Source organism: Lithobates pipiens, unplaced genomic scaffold (assembly GCF_037356315.1).
Source record: "Lithobates pipiens isolate NorthernLeopardFrog02 unplaced genomic scaffold, aLitPip1_a1.2 Scaffold_8, whole genome shotgun sequence".
Lineage (NCBI taxonomy): Eukaryota > Metazoa > Chordata > Amphibia > Anura > Ranidae > Lithobates > Lithobates pipiens.
This window is the reverse complement of record NW_027507903.1, coordinates 274,361,470-274,388,743: the sequence shown is the minus strand read 5'-3', so window position 1 is coordinate 274,388,743 and position 27,274 is coordinate 274,361,470. Positions and strand designations below refer to the sequence as shown.

The following is a 27,274-nucleotide window of genomic DNA, read 5'->3' as shown; positions in this document are numbered from 1 at the left end:
CGTGAGGAACAGATCTTCCATGTGAAATTTCCAAAACAGCCATGGTTGTTTCAAACCTATGCGTAAACAACCAATGATTCATAAGGATAGGACAATTTTGAGACTAGACTGGGAACTGGATGCTGGAAAGAGAAATAACTGGATAACTAATTGTCTTGTTAATTCAGAGCTTGCATTACTGTATATAGCTTTGAGTGAATGGGTAACTTGTAAATACCGAAATAGCTTTGACAGCGGATCCCAGTCTGCGGTGGTCAGTGTACAAAAAATGTTCAGCCTTTAGAGGATTTTCTATAGCAGACCTCCAGACAATATGAACCTGTACTTTGAAGACCTGTAATGAGTGGGTGCAAAGGTGTAGAAAGGGATAAGGATACAAATGCGGTTTCTACTCTATAGTGACCATAAGCAACTTACCTGCCATCCCTGGACGCTAACATATTTAGTTACTGCCACAATATGAGTGCCTCTTTCTGTGCCATATTTAAGTAGGGTGGCATAAAATTAAGGAGCATGCTTTACAAATGTGGCTCATCACAGTGGGAGGTAAAGGGTGACAAAAAGAGGCACAAACCTTTACTCAAGTACAAAGCATACTACAAGATGCTATATTGTAAGACTTAGATAACGCTGTTCTTCCAGACTTGTCAGTGCATCTGCAGCATCTAATGGTGACCCTTGTCACAGTTATTAAATGAAAAAAAAAATGCCTTGTAGCTAGAAATGTTCCTTTTTAATGTTAAAATGTAATAGCCTTTGACTGAATGCTGAATTCATCTCAATGTATGTATGCATCATTTTTAAGTCACCTTTTAAAAACTTGCTAAAATTAAATAACTTTTGTCTCTATCAGTGCTATCTCTAAATTGAATGTGCAGATGATAACATCACACATTGATGCTCTTAGAGCATTATTTTGAGTTACAGCAAAGAACAAATTTCAATGCAGTTGCATACGCTCCAGCTAAATGGACTTGCCTGTTTGCTTTCATTGCACAGTTATGCTTCTGTTATACTTTTTCACTACCCATAGAGGAATGTATCTTTTAGATAGTGGGGGTTCCATTTCTTTTATTGTATATAGAGGCGACAGAACTGTTCCTTAAAATTCTTACTTTATTTTTAACTGTACAAAGTCAAATCCTTGGAATCGAGGCACTGTAAAAAATTTGATTTTTTAACCACTTTATTTTGACTGAGTCTATTACAAAGTGCTATCTTTATATAACTTTGTAATGTCATCTGTCTACTGTCTAGACAAGTGGAGGAGGAAAATCAACATCTGAAGTCGCCCACGAACTTATAGATGACATTCTGTCAAAAATACCAGAGGATTTTAATGTAGAGGAAGTCAAGGTACCCATTATGTGTTTCTTGGAATAAGTGTATGAAACATTGTTATAGAGAAATATTATTTTCAGTGTCTTGTCAGATTTTCAGTCATTAATATGATATATTTAAAGGTTTCTGTGCGTGTTCTCTAAAATCTAACTGTTGCAATGTACAGGGGCATTGTTAAGGTCTCAATTCATCCAGAGCACTCATGGGTACCACAGAAAGAGAGAAATAGAGGTGCACATCAAGTCTACTTTGGAATGTGGCCAAAATATAGATTTTTGGGGGATTTTGTTAACTAGAAAACGATGTTTCATCCTCCACATGCCAACACGCTGCTCATAGATTTTATTATCTGTAGGACCACAGTTTGATGGCAGTCAGTTTGTATAAAAAATGTAATACCGTAACCCCAGAAATAACATTGTTCATTCAGTTCTCGTCATTTAATATTGATATGACATCACAGGGGAGCAGACACTTTAAGCAGAATCATGGGTAAAATACAGAACAACATACATGATGTAGTCAGTAAATCGCATTTGCACAGCAATTTTCTCTCCATAATTTAAAGAACACAGAGTATCCCCAAATCTCCCACTCGGGGAGATACTGGAATATGGGTGATTTTTTAAAATGCCGCTCATAATAATGAGCAAAATAACAATGTGCTTAAATACATTTATTAGCCCATAGGTAAAATTTGAAAATACAATCTAAAAACATGAGCAATGCTACCACATTGGGCTTCTTCAGGAGCCACTTGAAGTTCACACAATATATTAACTGATGAATAATAACAAACATACATCAGTACATCATTATTACATAGTGTACCTACAAAATGTTTATTATCTATAATCAACAAAAATAAAAGAGCAAAATAAACAAAAGGAGAAGACGTGGAGAGAGGAAAAGGGGGAAGGGAGGGAATGAGAAGAGGGAAGGGATAAAATAGGGATGTGCATGAATCACTCTGGAGATGGCAAAGAGAATAGACGAACTGGGGAGACAAACGAAAAAGTGATGTATATTTGGCTCTTCTATTTTTGTTAACTATATGTAATGAGGCTAGTTGTCCCTTTATAATACATTTTATGAGTGTATTTTTTAATATTGAGCTATATTTTAATAGCCACTTGTAAATGCCGGTATGTTTGCTGGCTTTTGAGTCTTTATAAGCTGACCTTTGCGGACACCAGTGGCAGTATTGAGAACAGGGAGGGTACTATTTGTTTACTGTTGTTATGGTGTCACGCAGGGCATCATTGTTTCTTGGCTATAGAGCGGCTTATCGGTGAGACGGAATTCCCGGCCGACTTGTTTACTGAGTTGCTATGGCTTAGTGCTGATTTCAATAGACTGCATATTAGCAGAGTACAAATAGCGGGTGGTGTACATCACTCCGTCACCACTGATGAAGTCCCGCCCCCTGCGATGTAAAGCGTATGGAACCACATGACTACGTGATGTCACCCGCATCCTTCGTTCATCCTCGTGGCTATTCCGATTACCATATCACTGTTAATCCTTAGCACTGGAGAACAGTGCAGATTGATGTAAGTGCAATATATTTATAATAAATAAGTATTTATTTTGCCATACGGAGAGCACTATTTGTACCATTATTACTATTACATGTTCACACGTTGGAACTCTGTGGCGTCTTTGGATGTATGAGATCTACACTGTGTAGAAGCATATTCCCAGTGCTGCAGATGTTAAAGTGGAGCATTACATTTACCCTTAGATAAGGGGCTGCTTGTTTGACCATATTTGCACTCAGGCATCCATCTTTTGAGGTGAGCTGCTAGCATTTTCAATTGGTGGAGGATATCACTTGGTTGGAAAGAATATCTCTCGCCGTGCCTGCCTATTAATAGGATCACCCTGTACGGACACTCGTAGTTGCTCTTAAGAACTTTCTTCTTATATGTTTCTGTATATCTTTGTGTTTTTAGTTGTTTTACGCTGCACTGCTTTTATACATTTGATTGCAAGGATTTGATAATTTGGTCCTCAGTGTTCAGCTGCTGTTATGTGACATATTTATTGAGCTGATTGATTTTCTATTTTCTATTAACTATATGTAATGAACATTTTGTAGGTACACTATGTAATAAGGATGTACTGTTTGTATTATTCATCAATTAATATATTGTGTGAACTTCAAGTGGATCCTGAAGAAACCCAATCTAGGCAAAACACGTAGATCCCACTACCGTTTTTGGCTCCGTTGGTTGTATAACAAACTTGGCAGCATTACTCAAGTGTTTTAGATAGAATTTTCAAATTTTACCTATGGATTAATAAGTGTTGTTTTTAAGCACTTTGTTATTTTGCTTATTATTATGTGTAGCACGTTAAAAATGCCCCATATTCCCATGTCTCCCCTGGTGGGAGATTTGGGGATACTGTGTTCTTTAAATATTGATTATTGATTTTCCACTTGCAAAAGTTCTCACACTCAACCTTTTTTAATTGAGTTTTTATACTTGCTGATTCTGCCAGTAGATCTGTTATTTTTCCACTTCATTTAACAGTTACAGCTGTGACAAACAATATAACTACAAGGGGTGATCAAAATGGTTGGCTTTTTTTTTTTATTAAATTGGCTAAAAAAAAGTGTCGTTTTTAAGCACTTTGTTATTTTGCTTATTATTATGTGTAGCACGTTAAAAATGCCCCATATTCCCATGTCTCCCCTGGTGGGAGATTTGGGGATACTGTATTCTTTAAATATTAATTTTTGGGGATTGTGCCGCCATTTTCCACTTGCAAAAGTTCTCACACTCAACCTTTTTTAATTGAGTTTTATACTTGCTGATTCTGCCAGTAGATATGTTATTTTTCCACTTCATTTAACAGTTACAGCTGTGACAAACAATATAACTACAAGGGGTGCTCAAAATGGTTGGCTTTTTTTTTTTATTAAATTGGCAAAAATAATAAAAATCCAATAGCAAAAAAGAATAAGTTCACCTATGTAATATGTTATGTGTTACATGTGTATTTAGGGTGTAACATATAACATGTTATAGTAAAGCACCTTCCTGCACGCCCCTCTCCCTACCATAACAGTGGATGGGGGATTTGCTCCCCTGACACACTGTCACAATTCAGGAATTAAGCAACACGGAGGCCGCTGCAGACAACATGTAGTTCTCAGTCAACGTCAAGGGCGCTGGCAAATGCACTTGTAGTTCATTGATTCTTCCTGTGCTTTAATAACAGTCAGAATACAGCATTCAATGGCTTAATCTGTGACAGTTCGTGTACTCTGTTTGATGGACATGAGGCACTTGGCAGCAGAAGTCAAATACCCTTTTAAAAGAAGTCACAAACTCAAGAAAACAGGTTTTTGCATCTCCCATAGAGGGTTTGCCCAGGCCAAGGCTCTCTCAGAAAGCAAAGATATCACAAAACCTACTTTTCTTCTGTCCGTGGGAAACGCCTGGGGCAGCATCTCAAAGTATATCTCAAACTGGTTGAGAAACCATCTACATTGGACTGGATCACACCCAAATCAATGGGGAAGTGGAGCGGAACCAGACCAGACCATTTATAGTGGTTATACTCGAGGTGGGTGCCTACACAGAGCAGCAGCAGGGACGGTCTGCAACACAGGTTGTACCAGAGGAGCCACAGTGGAAGATTCCAGGTGAGCCATGCGACTCAGGAGCATTTGTAATGCCATGGCAAACTGATCCCTGCAGTGATCCTGCTCATCCAATCTGGAAAAAATATTACCAACAAGTGGATTCACTGAATCTTCTGAATTCGTGACCTTTGCCTACTGTCAAAAACGATGAATCAGACTGAGACAGAAGTACAGTTAAAATAACACTTTTTTAATAATAATAAAAAAGGTAAACAGAATAAATGTAGTCAAAACATAGCCAGAGTTCAGGAACCGGAACGAATAGTCAGACAAGCCAAAACGTTAGGAAGCCAGAGATGAGTGTAGTAGAACAGCAAGCAGAATCTGGAGCCAGAAGGAATGTCAGCCAAGCAAGTCTTTAACTGGAACACAGGAGAGTGTCTCTAGAGATGTGACCAAGGTGAAGGCAGAGATCATCTGGACTGGACAGCTTAAGAAGCAGGACTGACGAGCAGGATATCATCAACAGGTGAGTCACTGTAGAGAGATATGACCTGGCATTTAGCCAACAGCTAAGCAGCCAGCTTTGAGAAGGAAGGGCTGAGCCCAGTCCTGAAAGTTATCAGCATTAATCACTTATGACAAGTTTTCCTAAAAGTAAGAGAAAAATGGTGACATGGGAGGGACCTCCAGCTGATTGACAGCCTCAGCTCTGTTCCTGTGTGCTGTGTGAAGGGGGTGTGTCCCTTCCCTCCAATCATCTGTCAGACCTCTCCTCACTGATCTCTGCAGAATGTAAATTCAGCTCTCAGCCCTCTTTTTTTCTGAACTCTCAGACAAGTCTTAAAATTCAGCACTTCGAATGGGTGCAGGGAAGAAAAGGATTCAGATAGACAGATACAACTTATTTAAGAGTATTTGTTTAATCTCTGTGCATCACCTGAGGCCAATCACTTCACTGGGTATATAAAAGAGCCGGTTCACACTGCAGGCGAGGCGAGGCGACTCCGACTTGCCTCGCCGCGACCTGCCGCGACCTCAGCGGCAACTTGCAGATGACTTCTGTATAGAAGTCAATGCAAGTCGCCCCGAGGTCGCCCAAAAGTAGTACAGGAACCTTTTTTCTGAGTCGGAGCGACTCGAGTCGCTCCTCTCAGAACGGTTCCATTGTACAGAACGGGGGCGACTTGCGAGAGCGAGGCGAGGCGAGTCGTGTCGCCTCGCATCGCCCGCTGTGTGAACCGGCTCTAAGGGTTTACAACCACTATATGTTTTCACCTTTAATAAAAAAAACAAAAACAAATCTAGCCAATCTGGAAAATATGGGTAGTGTCAGTGTATCCAGGCAGACTGAATATAGTTAAACCAGAGCTCCACCTCGTCCCCCACTGCTCTTGAAGAATTGGCACTTTTGAAGAGCAGGGGAGAGGAATGGGTACCCGATTTTGACAGGTACTCGCTCCCACTTCTGTTCTGACTGCCTAGTTGACCGGAAATGGAAGTTGTCCTCCCTCCCACCCCCTGCAGTTTTCTGGGACACTAACAGGTCCCAGAAGACTGCATTGACCAGTCACGATGAGCAGTGCTACTCGTGCATGCACAGTGGGCACTCAGCTGTGAAGCCGCAAGGAGCCACAGCCAGTTGCCCATAGTGAAGATGCTGGCCCTATGGAATGAAGATAGCGAGTGCGACCGACTGGGGTGAGCACATCCCTGGATCGCGGGACAGATGAGTGCCTATTTTTTAAAAGTCAGCAGCTACAGTTTTTGAAGCTGTTGGCTTGTATTTCTTCACAGGTGACTGGAACTCTGCTTTAAAGATTGCAGATCAGATTTCATAAGTAAAGTAGATATTAACACAGAGCCTTAACAGCTGCTATCTAGGCATTTTTGAAGAAATGTGACATGAGTCAGGGAGCAAAAAAGAGCAAACAATAGCCTAAATGGGCAGGTATAGAAGATATTGAAAAAATGGGATGGCATAAGAAATATCAAGGGTCAGGAGTTCAATTTAATTATTTTTTGTTAGTTAATTGTTAAGTTAAGTTAATTGTTTTTAATTGAAAAGAAATTGTTACTATAATAATTTTTAGAAAGAATATTGTCTGAAATAATTGCCCAATCTCTATAAGAAATAGCTGCAAGATTACCACATACAATCACATAAAATATATACCCAGTAAATATTACAATGCCTACTTGATGAAAACACACATCAACTTATTTGTATTTAAACCCATATACTGAGGCTGTGTACATTTTATACACCTTTTAACCACTTCAGCCCCGGAAAGGATTTACCCCCTTCCTGTCCAGAGCAGTTTTTACAATTTGAAACTGCGCTGCTTTAACTAGTAATTGCATGGTCATGCAATTCTGTACCCAAACTAAATTTGCGTCCTTTTTTCACACAAATAGAGCTTTCTTTTGGTGGTATTTGATCAGCTCTGCGGTTTATTTTTTGCAATATAAATGAAAAAAAAAAGTAAACACCCCAAGGAATTTGCTGAGAGGCTTGTTGAGCACATTGAATAATTAATTTTTTGTCACAAGTGATTGAAAAATGACCAAAAAAAATATTTACACAAAATTGTCACTGAAATGATATATTGCTAAAAACATGCCATGGGCATATGTAAAATTATGGATACATGACCCCAAAAACCAATCACCACCTTCAGGATTTCTAAGGGTGTACATTTTTTATTTCACTCCTCACTACCTATAACAGATTCAGAGGCCATGAAATGCCCAGATAGCACAAAACCTCACCAAATGACCCAATTTTGGAAAGTAGATCAAGCTATTTGCTGAGAGGCATGTTGAATCCATGGAAAATGTTATGTTTTGCCACAAGTTTTGTGAAATGACAATATTTTTTTTTTCAGAAAGTAATCAATAAATGATATATTGCTCAAACATGCTATGGGCATATGTGAAATTACACCCCAAAATACATTCTGCTGCTTCTCCTGTGTATAGGGATACCACATGTGTGGGACTTTTTGGTAGTCTAGCTGCGTACAGGCCCCCAAAAACCAATCATCGCCTTCAAGCTTTCTAAGGGCGTAAATTCTTGATTTCACTCCTCACTCCCTATCACAGTTTGGGAGGCCATGAAAATGCTCAGATGGCACAAAATCCCTCCAAATGACCCCATTTTGTAAAGTAGACACCCCAAGCTATTTGCTGAGAGGCATGTTGAGTCCATGGAATATTTTATAATTTGCCACAAGTTTCGGGAAAATTCCAATCCTTTTTTTTTTTCACAAAGTTGTAACTAAATTATATATTGCTCAAACAATGCCATGGGAATATGTGAAATTACACCACAAAATACATTCTGCTGCCTCTTCTGACAAAAAAACTAAAAAGTCCTTCAGCGCTAAAACTAGCAGTCTTCAGAGGAGAAGTTCATGTAAATTGTAAAAAAAGAGAAAAAGAAATAAAAAAAGAAATAACTGGAACCCAGTGCAGCTGCCAGCCACTGGGAAAAGGTGGAAAACAGAACAAAGGTAACAATTGCAGCACTCAATGGGACCAGTATAAAAGAACTGTTGCAGATTATATGCTAGAACAAGTTCATTTATTGAATGCACTTATAAAATTAAAAACTGTCAATGAAAATGAAGTGTTGTCTAAAACTTATTATATTATTATTAAAGATCATTGTCATTGTTGGAGAACTCAATTAGTATATATACGATACCACCACGTTCCAGACGACAAAAGGTTAACGTCAAAAGTAGGGGTGTGGAATTTAATCGCTGCATCAATGCATCGCGATTCGGGTGTCCCCGATGCGGCATCGATGCATGTGACCTGAAAAATCGGTGTCTGGTGACATGATCCCGACTTGCCCGTCTGGCCTGCCTCTCTCCTCTCATGTTTCTCCTGACATCATCCCCGCCCACCTCTCTTCTGATCTGATAGCTACAGTCGGTGGGCGGGGCTGAGAATTCTCACTGATGTCAGGACGAGAGACGTGAGACTGAGAGGAGAGAGGCAGGCCAGACCTGGCAGTCACATGAGCGGCATATACAGTTATACATACACGAAATGAGATATGCTGCATATATTTTAAAAAGCCCATACAGCGGTGGCCACTTAATGGATATAACTCTGCATTTATTAGCACACAGGTATTTTAACAGCAGTATGTAGAGTACAAATGTGTTTGTACTCTGCATACACTGGCTCCTACATGTGCTCTGTGCTGACATTTCCCCGACCCCCCCCCCCCCTTTGCACATTCCACTGTGTTAACTCCTAGTGTGCTGGAAGGTGCAAATGCGGGAGCCCAGAGAAATGTCAGCACAGAGATAGTATAGGGAACTTCACAGGGCTGTTTGTCAGTTGTGGATTCTAATCCCTCCTGACCTCCGAGCAGCGAGTGTGTGTGAATTCATGTACCCTGTAGTGCACCAGATTAGTGCACATCCTAAAGTGGAGTTCCACCCATTTTTTAGTTTATTAAAAGTCAGCAGCTACAAAAAGTTTAGCTGCTGACTTTTAATAAACAGACACTTACCTGTCCCATGGTCCAGCAATGCGGATGCACAGAGCCCCGCTCCTCTCCCCCTCCTCTCCTCAACACTGTTATATATACTGTGGGCAGTGACACCCGCCCATGACAGCTTACGGCTTCATGACCGAGCACATACTGCACTCTGCCATTGGCAAGCCAATCTTCTGGGACCTGTGTTGTGTCCCAGAAGACCACTGGCAGGGAGGGGCCACCTGGGGCGAGAAGAGGAGTCACCTAGACGGCCGAGACAGGAAGTCCCACTAAAAAGAGGACACACACCCCCCCCCCCCCAAAAAAAAATGACATGCCCAATATGGCATGTCAGGGGGCAAGGAGTGCTTAAACGGAAGTTCCACTTTTGGGTGGAACTCCGCTTTAAAGGAGTGAGGTTATTTTTAATTCAAAGAAAGAGTTACAAAAAAGTGTATTTTCTGACTTTTAATAAAAAGACACTCACCTGTCCCACAATCCAGCGACATGGCCACCCAAAACCTCCATTCTCTCCCCTGCCTGTCCATGGCGCTGGCAATACTACTGTGGGCATTAGAGATGAGCCAAACACCCCCCCCCCCGGTTCGGTTCAGACCAGAACTTTTGAACCCCATTGACGTCTATGGGACTCGAACGTTCAAAATAAAAAGTGCTAATTTTAATGGCTAATATGCGAGATATTGTCCTAAAAAGTGGGGACCCGGCTCCTGCCCCAGAGGACATGGGTCAATGCCTACATTTTTTTTAAAAACGGCCATATTTTCGGAAGCACTAATTTTAATGACAATTAAAGTGAAAAAAAGTTAAATATTCATTTAAATATCGTGCCTGGGGGGTGTCTATAGTATGCCTGTGAAGTAGCATGTGTTTCCCGTGTTTAGAACAGTCCCTGCACAAAATGACATTTAACGGAAAAAAAGTCATTTAAAACTGCTTGCGGTTTTAATGTAATATCTGGTTCCGGCAATACAGATGAAAATCATTGAGAAAAATGGCATGGGTAGCCCCCCTGACCATTACCAGCCCCTTTGGGTCTTGTACGGATATTAAGGGGAATCCCATACCCAAATTAAAAAAAGGAAAGACGTGGGGCCCCTAGGCCCTATATACTCAGAACAGCAGTATACAAGCGGTGCAAACAAGACAGGGACTGTGTAGGTTTGTTGTGTTAAGTAGAATCTATTTGTAATTTTGAACTGGTACATTTTTAAACTGTAGCTCCAGCCAAAAAATCAATTTTTAAGATTTTTGGAAAACATAGGGAAGGGTTATCACCCCTGTATAATTTTTTTGACCGTCCATCTTTTTTCATCTCACTTCCTGTTGTCTCCTTCTGTTTGCAAGTAGGAGATGTTTGTAAGTTGGATGTTTGAAAGTAGGGGCCTGCCCTATATGCTCTGCAGAAATGGGGGCCTAAGGTGGTGTTGCCACAACACTGTAAGCCCTCAACGTGACTCTTGCTGGAGCGCCCTGCTGTGAACGATTATATCAAGAATTGTAATTACATGCCATTGTTGAACAGTGGTAGAAAAATTGAGCCTTTGGTGGTGGTGGTGCTGGAACGGTTACTCTCGGTGGGCGCAGGAACGGGCCCTGCTGTGAAATATTATATCAAGAATTGTAATTACATGCCCCTGTTAAACAGGGGCTGAATAATTGGGCCTTAGGCACTGGTGCTGGTGCCACAACACTGCAACCTCTCCCATATACTCTAGTTGGAGTGCAGGAATGAGCCCTGCTGCAAAGCATTGCATCAAAAATTGTATTACATGCCCCTGTTAAACAGGGGCTGAAATATTGGGCCTTAGGCACTGGTGCTGGTGCCACAACACTGCAACCTCTCCCATATACTCTAGTTGGAGTGCAGGAATGAGCCCTGCTGCAAAGCATTGCATCAAAAATTGTATTGCATGCCCCTGTTAAACAGGGGTTGAAAAATTGGGCCTTAGGCACTGGTGATGGTGCCACGACACTGCAACCTCTCCCATATACTCTAGTTGGAGTGCAGGAATGAGCCCTGCTGCAAAGCATTGCATCAAAAATTGTATTACATGCCCCTGTTAAACAGGGGCTGAAATATTGGGCCTTAGGCACTGGTGCTGGTGCCACAACACTGCAACCTCTCCCATATACTCTAGTTGGAGTGCAGGAATGAGCACTGCTGCAAAGCATTGCATCAAAAATTGTATTGCATGCCCCTGTTAAACAGGGGTTGAAAAATTGGGCCTTAGGCACTGGTGATGGTGCCACGACACTGCAACCTCTCCCATATACTCTATTTGGAGTGTAGGGATGAGCCCTGCTGCAAAGCATTGCACTCTAATTCCACACCCCTGTTAAAGAGGGGCTGAAAAATTGGGCTGGTGGCATCACCCAGAACCAAAAATGTTCTTTCAAGATATCAGAAGGATTATTGAGGAGGAAGAGGATAGTCAGTCAACATAATAGGACAGTCACTCAGCATCAGCATAGGCAGTCTTGAAGGGATGTGACATTTCAAAAATAATTATTTGGTTACATCAGCTTCAGGTGCTTGGTAGCTGATGGTGATCCAAGACTAGGGATGAGCTTCGTGTTCGAGTCGAACATATGTTCGACTCGAACATCGGCTGTTCGCCCGTTCGGCGAATTCCGAATATTATGGGCCGTTCGCGCCAAATTCGTGTGGCGCTCACGGCCCACAATGCACTGCGTCATCGCCATGCATTGCTGGCTCATGATTGGCCAAGCATGCACTGTGACCCGCATGCTTGGCCAATCACAGCGCCAGCAGCGAGGAGAGCCATGATTGGCCACAGGCAGGATGCCTGTGGCCAATCATAGCTCAGGCTGTGTAGTACACGCCCCACACTATATAAGGCCGCCAGCGCGGCGGCCTTGTGTAGTGTGTTGGCGTCTGAAGCAGTTAGTGGGTGTTCTGTGTACCTTCAACACAGTAAACACAGATCGTTATCGGCCGATTTTCGATCTTGCTCTTCTGTAGTGGTTGTTGTCTGCTTGCCCTGACCGCAGTATACACCGCTATATTCACCTCACCTATATAGCTAGTGATCTATCTTTTATAATAGAGCTTGCAGTCAGTAGTGTTAGGAGCTTGTGCGTGCTGTCTGCGTGCTCTGTACCCAGTACACACCACTATATCCACCTACATAGCTCTTCTCTATTTGAGCCCACTTGCCATCTGCAGGAGTTATTGGAAGTTGTGTGTGCCTCCAGCACAGCACAGTATACATCTGTATATACCCCTTTATCTCTGGTGTTCTATAAAAAAGGCATCTGCAGGAGTTAGTGGGTGTTTTGTGCCTCCAGCACAATATACACCTGTATCTACCCTTTATTGCTGTTCTCTAATAGAGCCATCTGCAGGGCTTAGTGGGTGTTGTGTGCCTCCAGTACAGTATACCCCTTTATCTCTGGTGTTCTATAATAAAGGCATCTGCAGGAGTTAGTGGGTGTTGTGTGCCTCCAGCACAATATACACTACCCAACTGCTGTTTTACCCAACTCCCTTCAGGCTATTACCATGTCTGGAAGGCCAGCAAGGAGAGGCAGACAGGTGCGAGCCGATAAAAGAGGGCAAGCAGGCTCTGTGTCTAGAGACAACAGTGCTGGTCATGGACGCGGTGCATTGTCATCAGCACGTGGCCATGGGACACGCTTGTCCTTCTTTTCGGCAGCTGGACATGTTGAACCGCAACATGCCAATGACTTGGTAGAGTGGATGACCAAGCCCTCTTCATCCTCCTCATCCTCTCTCACCCAGTCTCAGGGTACTAGCAAAGCAGCTGCCAACGCATCGTCTTCCCTCGTCTCAATGTCATCATCAGTGACTCCTTCCCTAGACCCACCACGTCCTCCTGAGGAGTCTCCTGAACTCTTTGAGCACAGTGTTGGGTACATGCTCCAGGAGGATGCCCAGTGTTTTGTAGCCTCTGATGATGACACTCAGCTAGAGGAAGGCAGTAGCGTGAATGCAGAGAGAGGGGATGCTCAAGAAGGACAGCAATCTGGCAGTCATGTTCCACAAGCTGCAGCATATTGGCAGGTTTGCTACAGCGATGAAGAGGGAGGGGATGATGAGGACACTGACTCCACGCCGGTGCCTGGTAGGAGAGAGGAGGCGAGGAGGAGGAGGAGGCACATGTCCAACGAGGCAGGATGCCCTCCGGGGGCCAGCTTAGGGGCAGCACACCAACTGAATCACACCGCAGAGCTCCGCCTGTGCAGGGCGCTGCCTCTGCGCGTTATTCTAAAAGTTCTTTGGTGTGGGCCTTTTTTGAGACGAGTGCATCAGATCGCACCGCTGCTATTTGCAACATATGTCTCAAGCGTATCTCGCGTGGCCAAAACATCAGCCGCTTGGGCACCACATGCTTGACCAGACATATGTTGACCTGCCATGCAGCTCGTTGGCAAGCGTACCTCAAAGACCCACACCAAAGAACAAAGCGGACCTCTCCTTGCTCCTCATCAGCTGGCATCTCCAACCCCACTAGACCTTCAGTCCTCTTTGAAACCTGCTCTGAAAGGAATTAAGGTGTAGAATTAGGTGTGTCACAGCCAAGTGCTTCCGGGCACTCTGCTAGCAGTACACCCACGTCCGATTATAGCAGGCAAATGTCCCTGCCCCAGCTGCTGGACCGGCGAAAGAAGTTCACTCCCAGCCATCCACATGCCCAGCGGTTGAATGCTAGCTTGGCTAAATTGCTAGCACTTCAACTGCTGCCTTTTCAGTTGGTAGACTCGGCCCCCTTCCGTGAGTTTGTACAATGTGCGGTTCCTCAGTGGCAGGTCCCCAAACACCACTTTTTCCCATGGAAGGCGATTTCGGCTCTCTACCGGCATGTGGAAGGCAATGTCCTTGCCTCGCTGGACAGGGCGGTCAGCGGTAAGGTGCATATTACCGCTGACTCATGGTCCAGCAGGCATGGACAGGGACGTTACCTATCTTTCACGGCCCATTGGGTCACTCTTCTGGCAGCTGGGAAGGATGCAGGACAAGGTGCAGTAGTGTTGGAGGTTGTTCCGCCACCACGCCTCCAAAATGCTACTATTGGTTGTGACACACCTCTCTCCTCCACCCTCTCCTCTTCTTCTTCTTCCATGGCCTCTTCCAGTGCTCTGTCCTCAGAACCAGCGGTGCTCCGTAGGCGTTCCAGGGGCTACGCAAGTACGCAGGCAAAACAATGCCATGCCGTGCTTGCGCTGGTTTGTTTGACAGGAGCCACACTGGGGCGGATGTTTTGTCAGCTCTGCAGGGGCAGGCCGAGAGGTGGTTGACGCCACGCCAGCTTAAGCCAGGAATGGTGGTTTGCGACAATGGCACCAACCTCCTCTCCGCCCTCCGACAGGGACAACTGACCCATGTGCCCTGTGTAGCTCACGTCCTTAACCTGGTGGTGCAGCGGTTCTTGGGCAGGTACCCGGGCTTACAGGATGTCCTGAAGCAGGCCAGGAAAGTCTGTGTGCATTTCCGCTGATCATTTAATGCCTGTGCTCGGCTGGCTGAGCTCCAAAAGGAGTTGAACCTGCCCAAGAACCGCCTTATATGTGACATGCCCACCAGGTGGAACTCAACGTTGGCCATGCGTCAGCGGTTGCACATGCAGCAGAGGGCCATCAATGAGTACCTGTGCGACTACGACACCAGGACAGGGTCAGGGGAGCTCGGTTTTTTCTCACCACGCCAGTGGGGCATGGTCAGGGATGCATGCACTGTCCTGTCACTGTTTGAGAAGGCCACAAGTGCCGTGACAGTGCATGCATCAGTGACACTGTACCTCTTGTCCACCTCTTGGAGCATACGCTGCGTGGAATAATGGACAGGGCACTTGAGGCAGAACAGAGGCAGGAAGAGGAGGACTTCCTTGCCTCTCAAGGCCCCCTTTATCCAGACAGTGTTCCTGCTGTGCCACCCATCACACAGGAAGAGGATGAGGAGGAGGAAGAGGAGGAGGAGGATGATTGTGTCAGCATGGAGGTGGAGGCTGGCACTCAGCATCAGCAGCAGCAGTCTTGTAGGGATGATTTACAGTCCCAAGAAACCCGTGGACTTGTACGTGGCTGGGAGGAGGTAGCTGCGGATCATGTTGTCCTTAGTGACCCAGAGGACTCCGGACCAAATGCCTCAGCTAACCTACGCTGCATGGCCTCCCTGATCCTGCAAAGCCTGCGGAAGGATCCTTGTATTCTTCGGATCAAGGAGAGGGACCATTACTGGCTGGCCACTCTCCTTGATCTACGGTACAAGGGTAAGGTTGCCGACCTTATCTTGCCATCGCAGAGGGAGCAGAGGATGAGACATCTCCGGGAGGCCTTGCAGAAAGGTCTGTGCAACGCGTTCCCAGAGACTGGGAGCTTACAAACTCCTGGTCCTGGACAACGTGTTGCTGAAGCATCGGTCAGAAGGAGCGGTGGAGAAGGTGGCCGTCTGACTGATGCTTTTAGACAATTTTTTAGTCCGCAGCCCCAAGGTATGATCGGTTCCAGCAACCATCGCCAGCGTCTGATTTACATGGTGCAGGAATACCTAAGGGCAAGGTCAGACTTGGACACCTTTCCCACTGAAAATCCTCTGGCTTACTGGGTCACTGGCCAGAGGATGGATCACTGGCCAGAGCTTGCACAGTATGTAATTGAGCTACTGGCCTGTCCTGCATCCCCTCTCTCTACGCTCACGCTACTACCTTCCTCTAGCAGGGTATCATCATCAGAGCCTTCAAAATGTTGGGCATCCTCCTGGAACATGTACCCAACACTGTGCTCAAACAGTTTGGGGGACTCCTCAGGAGGACATGGTGGGTCTAGGGAAGGAGTGACTGATGACATTGAGATGATGGAAGAGGACACGTTGGCAGCTGCTTTGCTAGTACCCTGAGCCTGGGTGAGAGAGGATGAGGAGGATGAAGAGGGCTTGGTCATCCACTCTACCAAGAGCCTGCTTGCCCTCTTTTATTGGCTCGTGACTGTCTGCCTCTCCTTTTTGGCCTTTCCGGACATAGTAAAGGCATGCAGGGAGATGGGAAAACCAGCAATTGGGTAGTGTATATTGTGCTGGAGGCACACAACACCCACTAACTCCTGCAGATGCCTGTATGAGAGAACACCAGCAATAAAGGGTAGATACAGGTGTATACTGTGCTGGAGGCACACAACATCCACTACCTCCTGCAGATGCCTGTATGAGAGAACACCAGCAATAAAGGGTAGATACAGGTGTATGCTGTGCTGTAGGCACACAAAACCCACTAACTCCTGCAGATGCCTGTATTAGAGAACACCAGCAATAAAGGGTAGATACAGGTGTATACAGTGCTGGAATTGCACAACACCCACTAACTCCTGCAGATGCCTGTATGAGAGAACACCAGCAATAAAGGGTAGATACAGGTGTATACTGTGCTGGAGGCACACAACACTCACTTAACTCCTGCAGATGCCTGAGAAAAGAACACACAGTTCCTGCCTATCTAGCTCTTTCCCTGCACGCCGGAACACACTACACAAGGCCGCCGCGCTGGCGGCCTTATATAGTGTGGGGCATGTACTAAACCCCCCTGAGCTATAATTGCTTCGCTGCCGGTGCTGTGATTAACCAAGCATGCGGGGTCGCGGTGCATGCTTGGCCAATCATGAGCCAGCAATGCATGATGGCGCAGTGCATTGTGGGCTGTGAGCGCCACACAAATTTGTCATGAACGGCCCATAACGTTCGGTATGAGCCAAACGTGTGAACAGCCGATGTTCGAGTCCAACATACGTTCGAATCGAACACCAAGCTCATCCCTAGTGGGCATCTGGCTGTGACAGCTTGCAGCTTCACAACCGGGGTGTGCATGCCTCCCTGCGCTGTCCTGGGACCTTTGATGTCCCAGAAGATTGCAGGGAGGAAGGGCCGCCTAGGCGGCCCGAACGGGAGTGGGAGCTTGTTGGTAATCGTGATGCGCAGAATGGAATTGAATCGTTGACCAGATAATCATAATCGAATCGAATTGTGAGACCAGTGAAGATGCGCACCCCTAGTCAAAATTTAGCTCCAAGTTCCGATCCAGGAATGGATAATTCAATCTCCCTGTATATAATAAAGGTATCACAGTAGGACTTCCCGGGTCTCAATATTATTACCGATAGCTCTTACAGAGGTGTCCATCCCGCTATGCTGCGGGAGGTGTGTTGTAGTTCACGCTGCTGGATGTTCCTCTCAAGCGGGCTGATCAGACTAGCTGAGAATGGCGTCCTCCATGGGATACTGCAGTGCTGGATGTACAGCCAGGGTGTACTTGGCCGCTGGTGCTTGCCAGTTCACCAGAATGATGAGTGGCACTAGTACTGGCTCTCTGCTCCATACAAGAGCACTGCGGTTCTTGCACCTTAACAACAGAAGAAGAACGGGGTTGGGTACGCCTGGCCTTAGCTCTGACGACAGAGTAGTGGTCCCTGCTATCTGTCAGGGAGCCGCTGCTGTCTACAGGATCATATTCTGAGCCTGAATCTGACAGATGGGTAACGTCCTCTTTACTCTCATCTGTCATGCTCAGAAACATGTAAGCCTATTCACTAGTGTACTTTCGATTGGACATTGTGGCCTCTAAATTTACTGGTACAACTAGTGAAACTTACATAAAAAAAAGAGCACCTGATTGTCAGCGACTACTTCAATCGCTACCAAAAAAACTGTTAGCATTTTCAGGGATCAGGCCTGTCTCTGCAAACACTACAGTTATGTGTTTTATGTTTTGTAAGTGACAGTAATCGATTGATACTTGGATGGACTGGGTTGGGCGGAGGGGCTAAATGCAGGTGCCAACAGGTATCTGGGCTAATCCCGCTAATGCTGCATTTTTGGGAACACTAAACTACTGGGGACACTAGTATAGATCTGATCAGATCAAAGATATTGATCTGTTAAGACACTATACTACTAAGGGAGGTGTATGCTGTGCGCGTGGGTATTATTACTACTGGCACTAATCTGATGCTGCCTGGGGTGAAGCAGACCCTAATTAATGCTATAACCTAACTGATGCCCCCCCCCCTGGATGATCACCTTTATTTAGGTAATATATGGCGGGTACCCCGATGCTATAAAAAATAACTAACCAGCATCACCCATGATACTAATATGGAGAATACTGGTGACAGGGGGCAAAAGGGTTAACTAGGGGCAATCAGGGGGTTAAAACCTTTATTAGGTAATATATGGGGGTACCTGATGCTATGTAAACCTGACGGTGAAACAAATTGACTAACTGGGTAACTAGCATCATCCGTGACACTAATACGGCGATCAGAAAAAAAATCTATTAGTGACACTGAGACGGGGTGAAAGGGTTAACTGGGGGCAATCAAGGGGTTAAACCTTTATTAGGGGGGTTTAGGGGGTACCCTAGACCTACCTGGGCCTATTACTGACTGCCCTAACACTGATTAGAGTCACAAGTCCCACCAATGCAGTGATCAGTGAAAAATCTGAAAACTGCAATTGGTGAAACAGTGATAGGGAGTGAAGGGGTTAACTGGGGGGCGATTGGGGGGTGATCGGGGGTGTCAATTGTGTCTACATGTATTGTGTCAGTGTAGTGTTGGTGCAACTCACTGTAAGGCCGCGTACACACGGGCGGATTGTCTGTCCAACTTAGTCCGCTGAACCGTGTTTCAGCGGACAATCCGCTCGTGTGTGGGCTTCAGCGGACTTTTTCAGCGGACTGTCTGACGAACAAAGTCTTACGGAATCTCCGAAATTTTGTCCGTTCAAACTTGGTTTTGTCCGTCCATACTTGGTTTCAGCGGACAGTCCGCTCGTGTGTAGGCAAGTTGGACGAACTAAGTATGGCGCATGCTCAGAAAGGATTTACACGGCCGAAGGTTGCATTGCAGTGTATAGGACGTCGTTTTTCTAGTCCCGTCGTACGTGCTGTACACGTCATCGCGCACGCTTTCAGCGGACTGTCTGCTCATCGTGTGTGGTCAAGTCCGTTCATGCAAATTTTGAACGGACTGTCTGTCGGATTGTCTGACGAACTTAGTTGGGCAGACAATCCGCCCGTGTGTACGCGGCCTAAGACATCCTCTCAACTCTCTCTGGAACAGAAAATTATTCCAGAGAGGGAGATGACATCACTTCCCCTGCCTGTGTTTACATTTACAGGCAGGGGAAGCATTTTCATTCACCAGAACCAATCAGCAGGTCCAGGCCAGAAATCTTTGGCCTGGACCTGAAGACTGATTTGATCACTGCGAGCCATGTACGGGTACATGGTTTTGTGCACCCGTGCCACTTTGCTGACGTATATAGGCGTGAGCTAGTCAGCAAGTGGGTAAATTGATGAGTGTAACTGTTTTTATGAACACCTATTGGTCCTGGCAGTTTCTGCTTTATCTTTCTTACTAGGGTGACTACCAACTCCCAATGCTGCCAGACGATGGTCACCCTTTGTTTTTATAAATATTACTGCAGTCATTTACCTCTGTTGGTTGATTGACAACTGCTCAGATTACTTCTCAGCTGTGCCTGGGACTTTCTGTAATTTAACTTCCATTTTGGCTGGACAGTTTGGTTTGTGACATAAAGAGAAAAATAATGCCTCTATTGGCAGGATCAACAGGTATTAAATGATGTGAAAACCCAAACTCATGGGGTTGCAGTAACATTTTTACCGCTGAAGCCCAACTGAAAAGTAGAGGTACTTATTATACAAGCATGAATGGAGAGCATCACAATGAAGGGTATTGCATTTCAGTTTGTTCTGAATAGCTGGGTCCTCTAGTACATTTTTTATGTCCATATGCTTTTGAAGTGTCTCTGAAGGAAATTGTTGAAGTGACAATGTTCGCACAGGCTGTTTAAATCTAACTAGATATGTGCAATTTGTTTTGGTTCGCATCTAAATTCAGTTTATTTAGATGCATCCGAACCTCCAAATATAAATAGTAACACCTTTTGTTGAATTTGTTTAATTTTATTTTGTATATTCATTTTCGAACTAATTAGTATGTCCCTGCTGATGATGTCACCAGGGGTGGGGTCACCTTATTACATCATTGGGTGGCCCAGCCCATTAGTTATTTAGGAATTGTCAGACAGTGTAGCTGGCAGACGCGGGAGCCTTCGTAGGGACCAGAGGTTTTTCTTTTTATTTCTTTTTTTTGGGTGGGAGGTGGCTGCGGGCAACATAAATTACTATAGATCTACACCGAGGACATTTTTTGATTTCGGATTTTTTAATAAAGGGCTTGTCAAAAACATGTGTTGTGTCTTCATTTACTTTTTTTACTTTTATTTGCTTTACTTTACACTTTTTTGGTAAGTGAGTAGGGATACTATGTACCAGCACTGGCCAGCATTCTTTTGTTTACATTTCAGCTGTCCCCAGTGCCACCTGTCAATGCCATCTGTCTTCAGTGCCACGTATAAGTGCCATCTGTCATCAGTGCCACGTATAAGTGCCATCTGTCATCAGTGTCACATGCCATCAATGCCACGTATCAGTGCATCTGTCATCAGTGTCACGTGTCATCAGTGCCACGTATTAGTGCCATCTGTCATCAGTGCCACGTATTAGTGCCATCTGTCATCAGTGCCACGTATTAGTGACACGTGTCATCAGTGCCACTTATAAGTGACATCTGTCATCAGCGCCACATATTAGTGCCATCTGTCTTCAGTGTCACTTGTCATCAGTGCCACATATTAGTGGCATCTCTCATCAGTGCCACATCAGTGTCATTTGTCATCAGTGCCATGTATCAGTGCCATCTGTCATCAGTGCCATGTTAGTGTCACATGTCATTGTTCTGGTGCTCCAGGGCCTTCAATAGTGTAAAAGGTAGTCAACAAGTTAGATGTGTAATTTATGCTCCTAGAACAGGTGATGGTGCTCCCTGCATGTTGGGCCTCTCTGAGTGGCTAGGCTGTGGAAAAGTCCGACACATGTGGTATCATAATACTCAGGAGGAGCAGCAGAACTTATTTTGGGGTTTCATTTGTGGTATACACATGCCATGTGAGAGAAATAACCTATTACAATGACAATTGTGTGAAAAAAAGAAAAAAAATCTTAATTTTGCAAAGAATTGTGGGAAAAAAGTACAACATCAAAAAGCTCACCATGCCTCTTACTAAATACTTTGGAATGTCTACTTTCAAAAAAGGGGTCATTTGGGGGGTATTTGTACTTTCCTGGCTTGTTCGGGTCTCAAGAAAGGCTGCCAGTACATCAGGTGTGATCAATTTTGTATGATTTGCACCACAGCTTGTAGACTCTCTAACTTTCACAAAGACCAAATAATATCCACTAATTTGGGTTATTTTTACCAAAGATCTGTAGCAGTATAAATTGTGGCCAAAATTTATGAAGAAAAAATAAAAATTAGCAAAATGTTATCACAGAAACACAGAAAAATTAGTTTTTTTTTTTTCAAAATTTTCAGTCTTTTTTCATTTATAGCGCAAAAAATAAAAAACTCAGACGTGATCAAATACCACCAAAAGAAAGCTCTATTTATGGGAAAAAATGTGAGAGCACTGAAAGCAAAAATTGGTCTGGTCACGAGGGGGGTTTAAGTGCCCAGTTGTCAAGTGGTTAAGGACATGGTGGTTGGCTTTCCGGCCCGCTCCATAACAACCAGCTATTCTTCACACAAAGATGACACAGATCATTTTTCAACCGGTCTGAATTCAAATCGTTCCAAAAATTGGAATTTGTTAAAAAATGAATAAACAAAACTAATTGAAACTAATTCCAAAACAAATCAAAACAAAATTAGTAACATAAAGAATCTATCCGAAACCAAACACATTTTTCAGTTTTGCACATATCTAAATCTGATACAATCCTCCCCCTGCACCTCAACAATTTCCTTTGGACACAAGAGCAAAGCATTTGGAATCCCAGTATTCTGTATTGTTTTGCTCTCCCTACATGACTGTTTAATATATACATCTACTTTTCAATTCATCTTCAGTGGTCAAAATGTTACTGAAACCCCATGAGTTTGGATTTCCCTTTTAAACCTTATATTTATGCTATAGATCTACTGCAGCATAAATGTATTTTTTTTTATTTTGCATATAGTTATGTACAGTATAGTTGATATAGTTAATAAACAAAATACCAGATGAAAAACTTAAAGTTGTGGGATTTATGTATTTTCATAAAATAAAACAAAGCAGTATCTGACAGCAGCTAGACTATATTGATTACTATTACAAATTGCTGTACGTTGTTTTGTAAATGAAAAGTTTTGAGCATCTGCAAGACCTTTTCTGCACCTTTCTAAAGTACAATTGGCTTTTTCTTTCTTCCAGAGACTTTATCCCACTCAGTACACAGAATCTATGAACACAGTGCTGGTTCACGAGTTATTGAGATTTAACCGCTTGACCTCTACCATTCGCATGAGCCTGCAAGATTTAAACAAAGCCATTTCTGGTCTATCTGCGATGTCAAATGAACTTGATGATTTGCTCAATAGCATGACTGTGGGTAAAGTAAGTCATTTGTGTGCTATAGTAAAAGTATCTTAAAATATGGCTCACCCATTGGGATTAATATGCAAGTGCTGTCATAGTGCATTAGGATTCTCATTACTCATCTTTCTGTCTGCACATTGCAAAGAATCTTTTTCACACTCCGGCTTCCTCATTTCACATTCCCCTGAGACAGTCATGTCTACTTGGTAATTATGTTTTAAACACATATTGTTACCTCTTTCTGTATCAAAGGCCCTCCAGATTCGTATCTTCTCCATTACATGCACAGAAACATACAGTGTGATCTATTAACCATAAAGAAAGGAAAAAAAACAGTCCATAATTCAGTGTCATGGAAAATTTGACATTTAATTTAAATGGAAGCCACATGGTTAATTTTATCAATTTGTTTTTAAGAAAAACTATTAAAAAAATCATGCTTAGAGGCTATGTCCTATTCATGTTTATTTTCATTACAGTACGTAGTCTCTCAATAATTCTTAAAACATTACATAGAACTAGGGGCTAAATATAAAATGACAGTGTATCTTTCATTTTGTACTAGCTTTTACAAAGCAGTTTTTGTTTACCTGTTAATTCATCAAGTAGATCCCCTTTTTTTTCATTTTCTGTAATGTGGTGACAATGCAGTTTCTATTCTGCAGCGAAAACTGCACAGCAGCATTGTCGCCCGTTGAATAGAGTCACTCTTTAGCTTAACCACTTGCTGGTACGCACCTATATATCCTCCAGTTCTTATCACTTGTGCATGGCCCCAAGGCCACGCTGCAGTGCGATCTATGATTCCTTGGACACAACAAATCACAAATCAGGTTACAGGGTCAATTTCATCGGAACACCTATGCATTTCTGAGTGGGTAAACACAACCCTCGCATGCGGTATGCATTTATACACCCCATGTGAACAAGGCTTAGTAGTACTGTCAGTCACAGTGTCCACAATCCCCGCAATTCCAGCGTCACCATAAGGCCTCATTCACACACAAATGAGCATCAACTGTATGTAAACACACATAAAAATGTACATCAAATGCATGCATGAAAAAACATGCAGTAGATGTGCAGTTTTTTGTGTGAATAGGCAATTAAAGAGATCCCGAATAGATATGGGCAGAACCCCCCCCCCCCCCCCCCCGCGCGCGCGCACACTCGTGCTTGGAACGTGTCGGGAACTCTCAAACATTGTAAAAGTTCGGACCTGAACGATGAACCCTATTAAAGTCTATGGAACCCGAACTTGGAAGATCAAATATGCCCATTTTGAAGGCTTATATGCAAGGCCATAAAAAGGGTAAGGGAGGCTGGATACTGCACTGGGAGACATGTACTTATGCAAAATGAAAACTTTTAAAAAACATTGAGTGGTGATTTTAATTATGCTTAAAGTGAAACAATAAAAATTAAAAAAATCCTTTAAATATAGTGCCTAGGGGTCCCATTAGTCTACCTGTAAAGCAGTACATCTGTACGGTGTATAGAACCTGCTGCAGGAAAACTGACATATAAAGAAATAAAATGGCATTCAAATAGATTTTTCCTGCAAGCTTTCTTTATTTTGTAAACAATGGCTTGGGGAGCCAGTCTGTATTATGAGGTCCTAATTTAGTGCACTCAGAACAAGATTTTTTTGGATAAATTCTGGGTTCTCTTTGACAGTAGGGATGAGCTGAACACCCCCCGGTTCGGTTCACACCAGAACTTTCGGACGGACCGAAAATTCATACGAACTTTAGAATCCCATTGAAGTCTATGGGACTCGAACGTTCGAAATAAAAAGTGCTAATTTTAATGGCTAATATGCTAGATACTGTCCTAAAAAGGGTTTGGGGACCTGGCTCCTGCCCCAGGGGACATGGGTCAATGCCTAAAATGTTTTTAAAAATGGCTGTTTTGGCGGGAGCACTGATTTTAATGATGATTAAAGTGAAAAAAAGTGAAATATTCCTTTAAATATTGTGCCTGGGGGGGTGTCTATAGTATGCCTGTGAAGTGGCACGTGTTTCCCGTGTTTAGAACAGTCCCTGCACAAAATGACATTTAATGGAAAAAAAGTAATTTCAAACTGCTTGCGTTTTTAATGCAATATCTGGTTCTGACAATATGGATGAAAATCATTGCGAAAAATGGCATGGGTAGCCCCCCTTGCCCATTACCAGCCCCTTTGGGTCTTGTACGGATATTAAGGGGAACCCTGTACCCATATTAAAAAAAGGAAAGACGTGGGGCCCCAAGGCCCTATATACTCAGAACAGCAGTATACAGGCGGTGCAAACAAGACAGGGACTGTGTAGATTTGTTGTGTTAAGTAGAATCTGTGTGTAATTTTGAACTGGTACATTTTAAAAGTGTAACTCCAGTCAAAAAATCTATTTTTAAGCTTTTTGGAAAACATAGGGAAGGGTTATAACCCCTGTATAATTTGTTTTCCCGTCCGTCTTTTTTCATCTCACTTCCTGTTGTCTCCTTCCGTTTGCAAGTAAGAGACGTTTGTAAGTTGGATGTTTGAAAGTAGGGGCCTGCCCTATATGCTCTGCAGAAATGGGGGCCTAAGGTGTTGGTGTTGCCACAACACTGTAAGCCCTCAAAGTGACTCTTGGTGGGCGCTGGAGCGCAATGCTGTGAACGATTATATCAAGAATTGTAATTACATGCCATTGTTGAACAGTGGTAGAAAAATTTACCTTTGGTGGTTGTGGTGCTGGTGCCACAACACTATAAGTCCTCACAGTTACTCTGGGTGGGCACAGGAACGGGCCCTGCTGTGAAATATTATATCAAGAATTGTAATTACATGCCCCTGTTAAACAGGGGCTGAAAAATTGGGCTGCAGGCACTGGTGCTGGTGCCACGACACTGCAACCTCTCCCATATACTCTAGTTGTGGTGCAGGAATGTGCCCCGCTGCAAAGCATTGCATCAAAAATTGTAATTAAATGCCCCTGTTAAACAGGGGCTGAAAATTTTCGCCTTAGGCACTGGTGCTGGTGCCACGACACTGCAACCTCCCCATATGCTCTAGTTGTAGTGCAGGAATGAGCCCTGCTGCAAAGCATTGCATCAAAAATTGTAATTAAACGCCCTGTTAAACAGGGGCTGAAAAATTGGGCTGGTGGCATCACCCAGAACCAAAAATGTTCTCCCAACATATCAGCGGAGGAGGAAGAGGATAGACAAGCAACATAACAGGACAGTCACTCAGCATCAGCATAGGCAGTCTTGAAGGGATGTGATATTTAAAAAAAAAATGATTCGGTTACATCAGCTTCAGGTGCTTGGTAGCTGTGGGTGGTCCAAGACTGATTCATCTTGATGAAGGTCAGTCGATCAACTGAGTCGGTGGACAGGCACACCCTGTGATCGGTAACAAAGCCACCAGCAGCACTGAAGGTGCGTTCCGAAAGAACGCTGGATGCAGGACAGGCCAGTAGCTCAATTGCATACTGTGCAAGCTCTGGCCAGTGATCCATCCTAAAGACCCAGTAAGCCAGAGGATTTTCGGTGGGAAAGGTGTCCAAGTCTGACCTTGCCCCTAGGTATTCCTGCACCATGTAAATCAGACGCTGGTGATGGTTGCTGGAACTAATCATACCTTGGGGGTGCAGACTAAACAATTGTCTGAACGCATCAGTCAGGCGGCCACATTCTCCACCACTCCTTCTGACCGATGCCTCAGCAACATGTTGTCCAGGAACAGGAGTTTGTAACCTCCGAGTCTCTGGGAATGCGTTGCACAGACCTTTCTGCAAGGCCTCCCAGAGATGTCTCATCCTTTGCTCCCTCTGCGATGGCAAGATAAGGTCGGCAACCTTACCCTTGTACCGTAGATTAAGGAGAGTGGCCAGTCAGTAACGGTCCCTCTCCTTGATCCGAAGAATACGAGGATCCTTCCGCAGGCTTTGCAGGATCAGGGAGGCCATGCAGCGTAGGTTAGCTGAGGCATTCGGTCCGGAGTCCTCTGGGTCACTAAGGACAACATGATCCGCAGCTACCTCCTCCCAGCCATGTACAAGTCCACAGGTTTCTTGGGACTGTAAATCATCACCTCCATGCTGACACAATCCTCCTCCTCCTCCTCATCCTATTCCTGTGTGATGGGTGGGACAGCAGGAACACTGTCTGGATAAAGGGGGCCTTGAGAGGCAAGGAAGTCCTCCTCTTCCTGCCTCTGTTCTGCTTTAAGTGCCCTGTCCACTATTCCACGCAGTGCTCCAACAGGTGGACAAGATGTACAGTGTCACTGATGCATGCACTGTCACTGCTCACCATCCTTATGGCCTCCTCAAATGGTGACAGGACAGTGATGCATCCCTGATCATGCCCCACTGGC

At 44.1% G+C, this 27,274-nt stretch overlaps 1 protein-coding gene across 1 annotated transcript in view; it reads left to right on the top strand.

Moving 5' to 3' along the window:
• Nucleotides 1–27,274, top strand: part of LOC143962680 (dynein axonemal heavy chain 3-like) — a 2,426,925-nt gene that overhangs the window by 2,361,233 nt on the left and 38,418 nt on the right. Inside the window, exons 74-75 of the mRNA XM_077472045.1 lie at nt 1,258–1,356; nt 22,762–22,944. Coding sequence (XP_077328171.1) covers nt 1,258–1,356; nt 22,762–22,944 — 282 coding nt within the window. The remainder of the gene's footprint in view (nt 1–1,257; nt 1,357–22,761; nt 22,945–27,274) is intronic.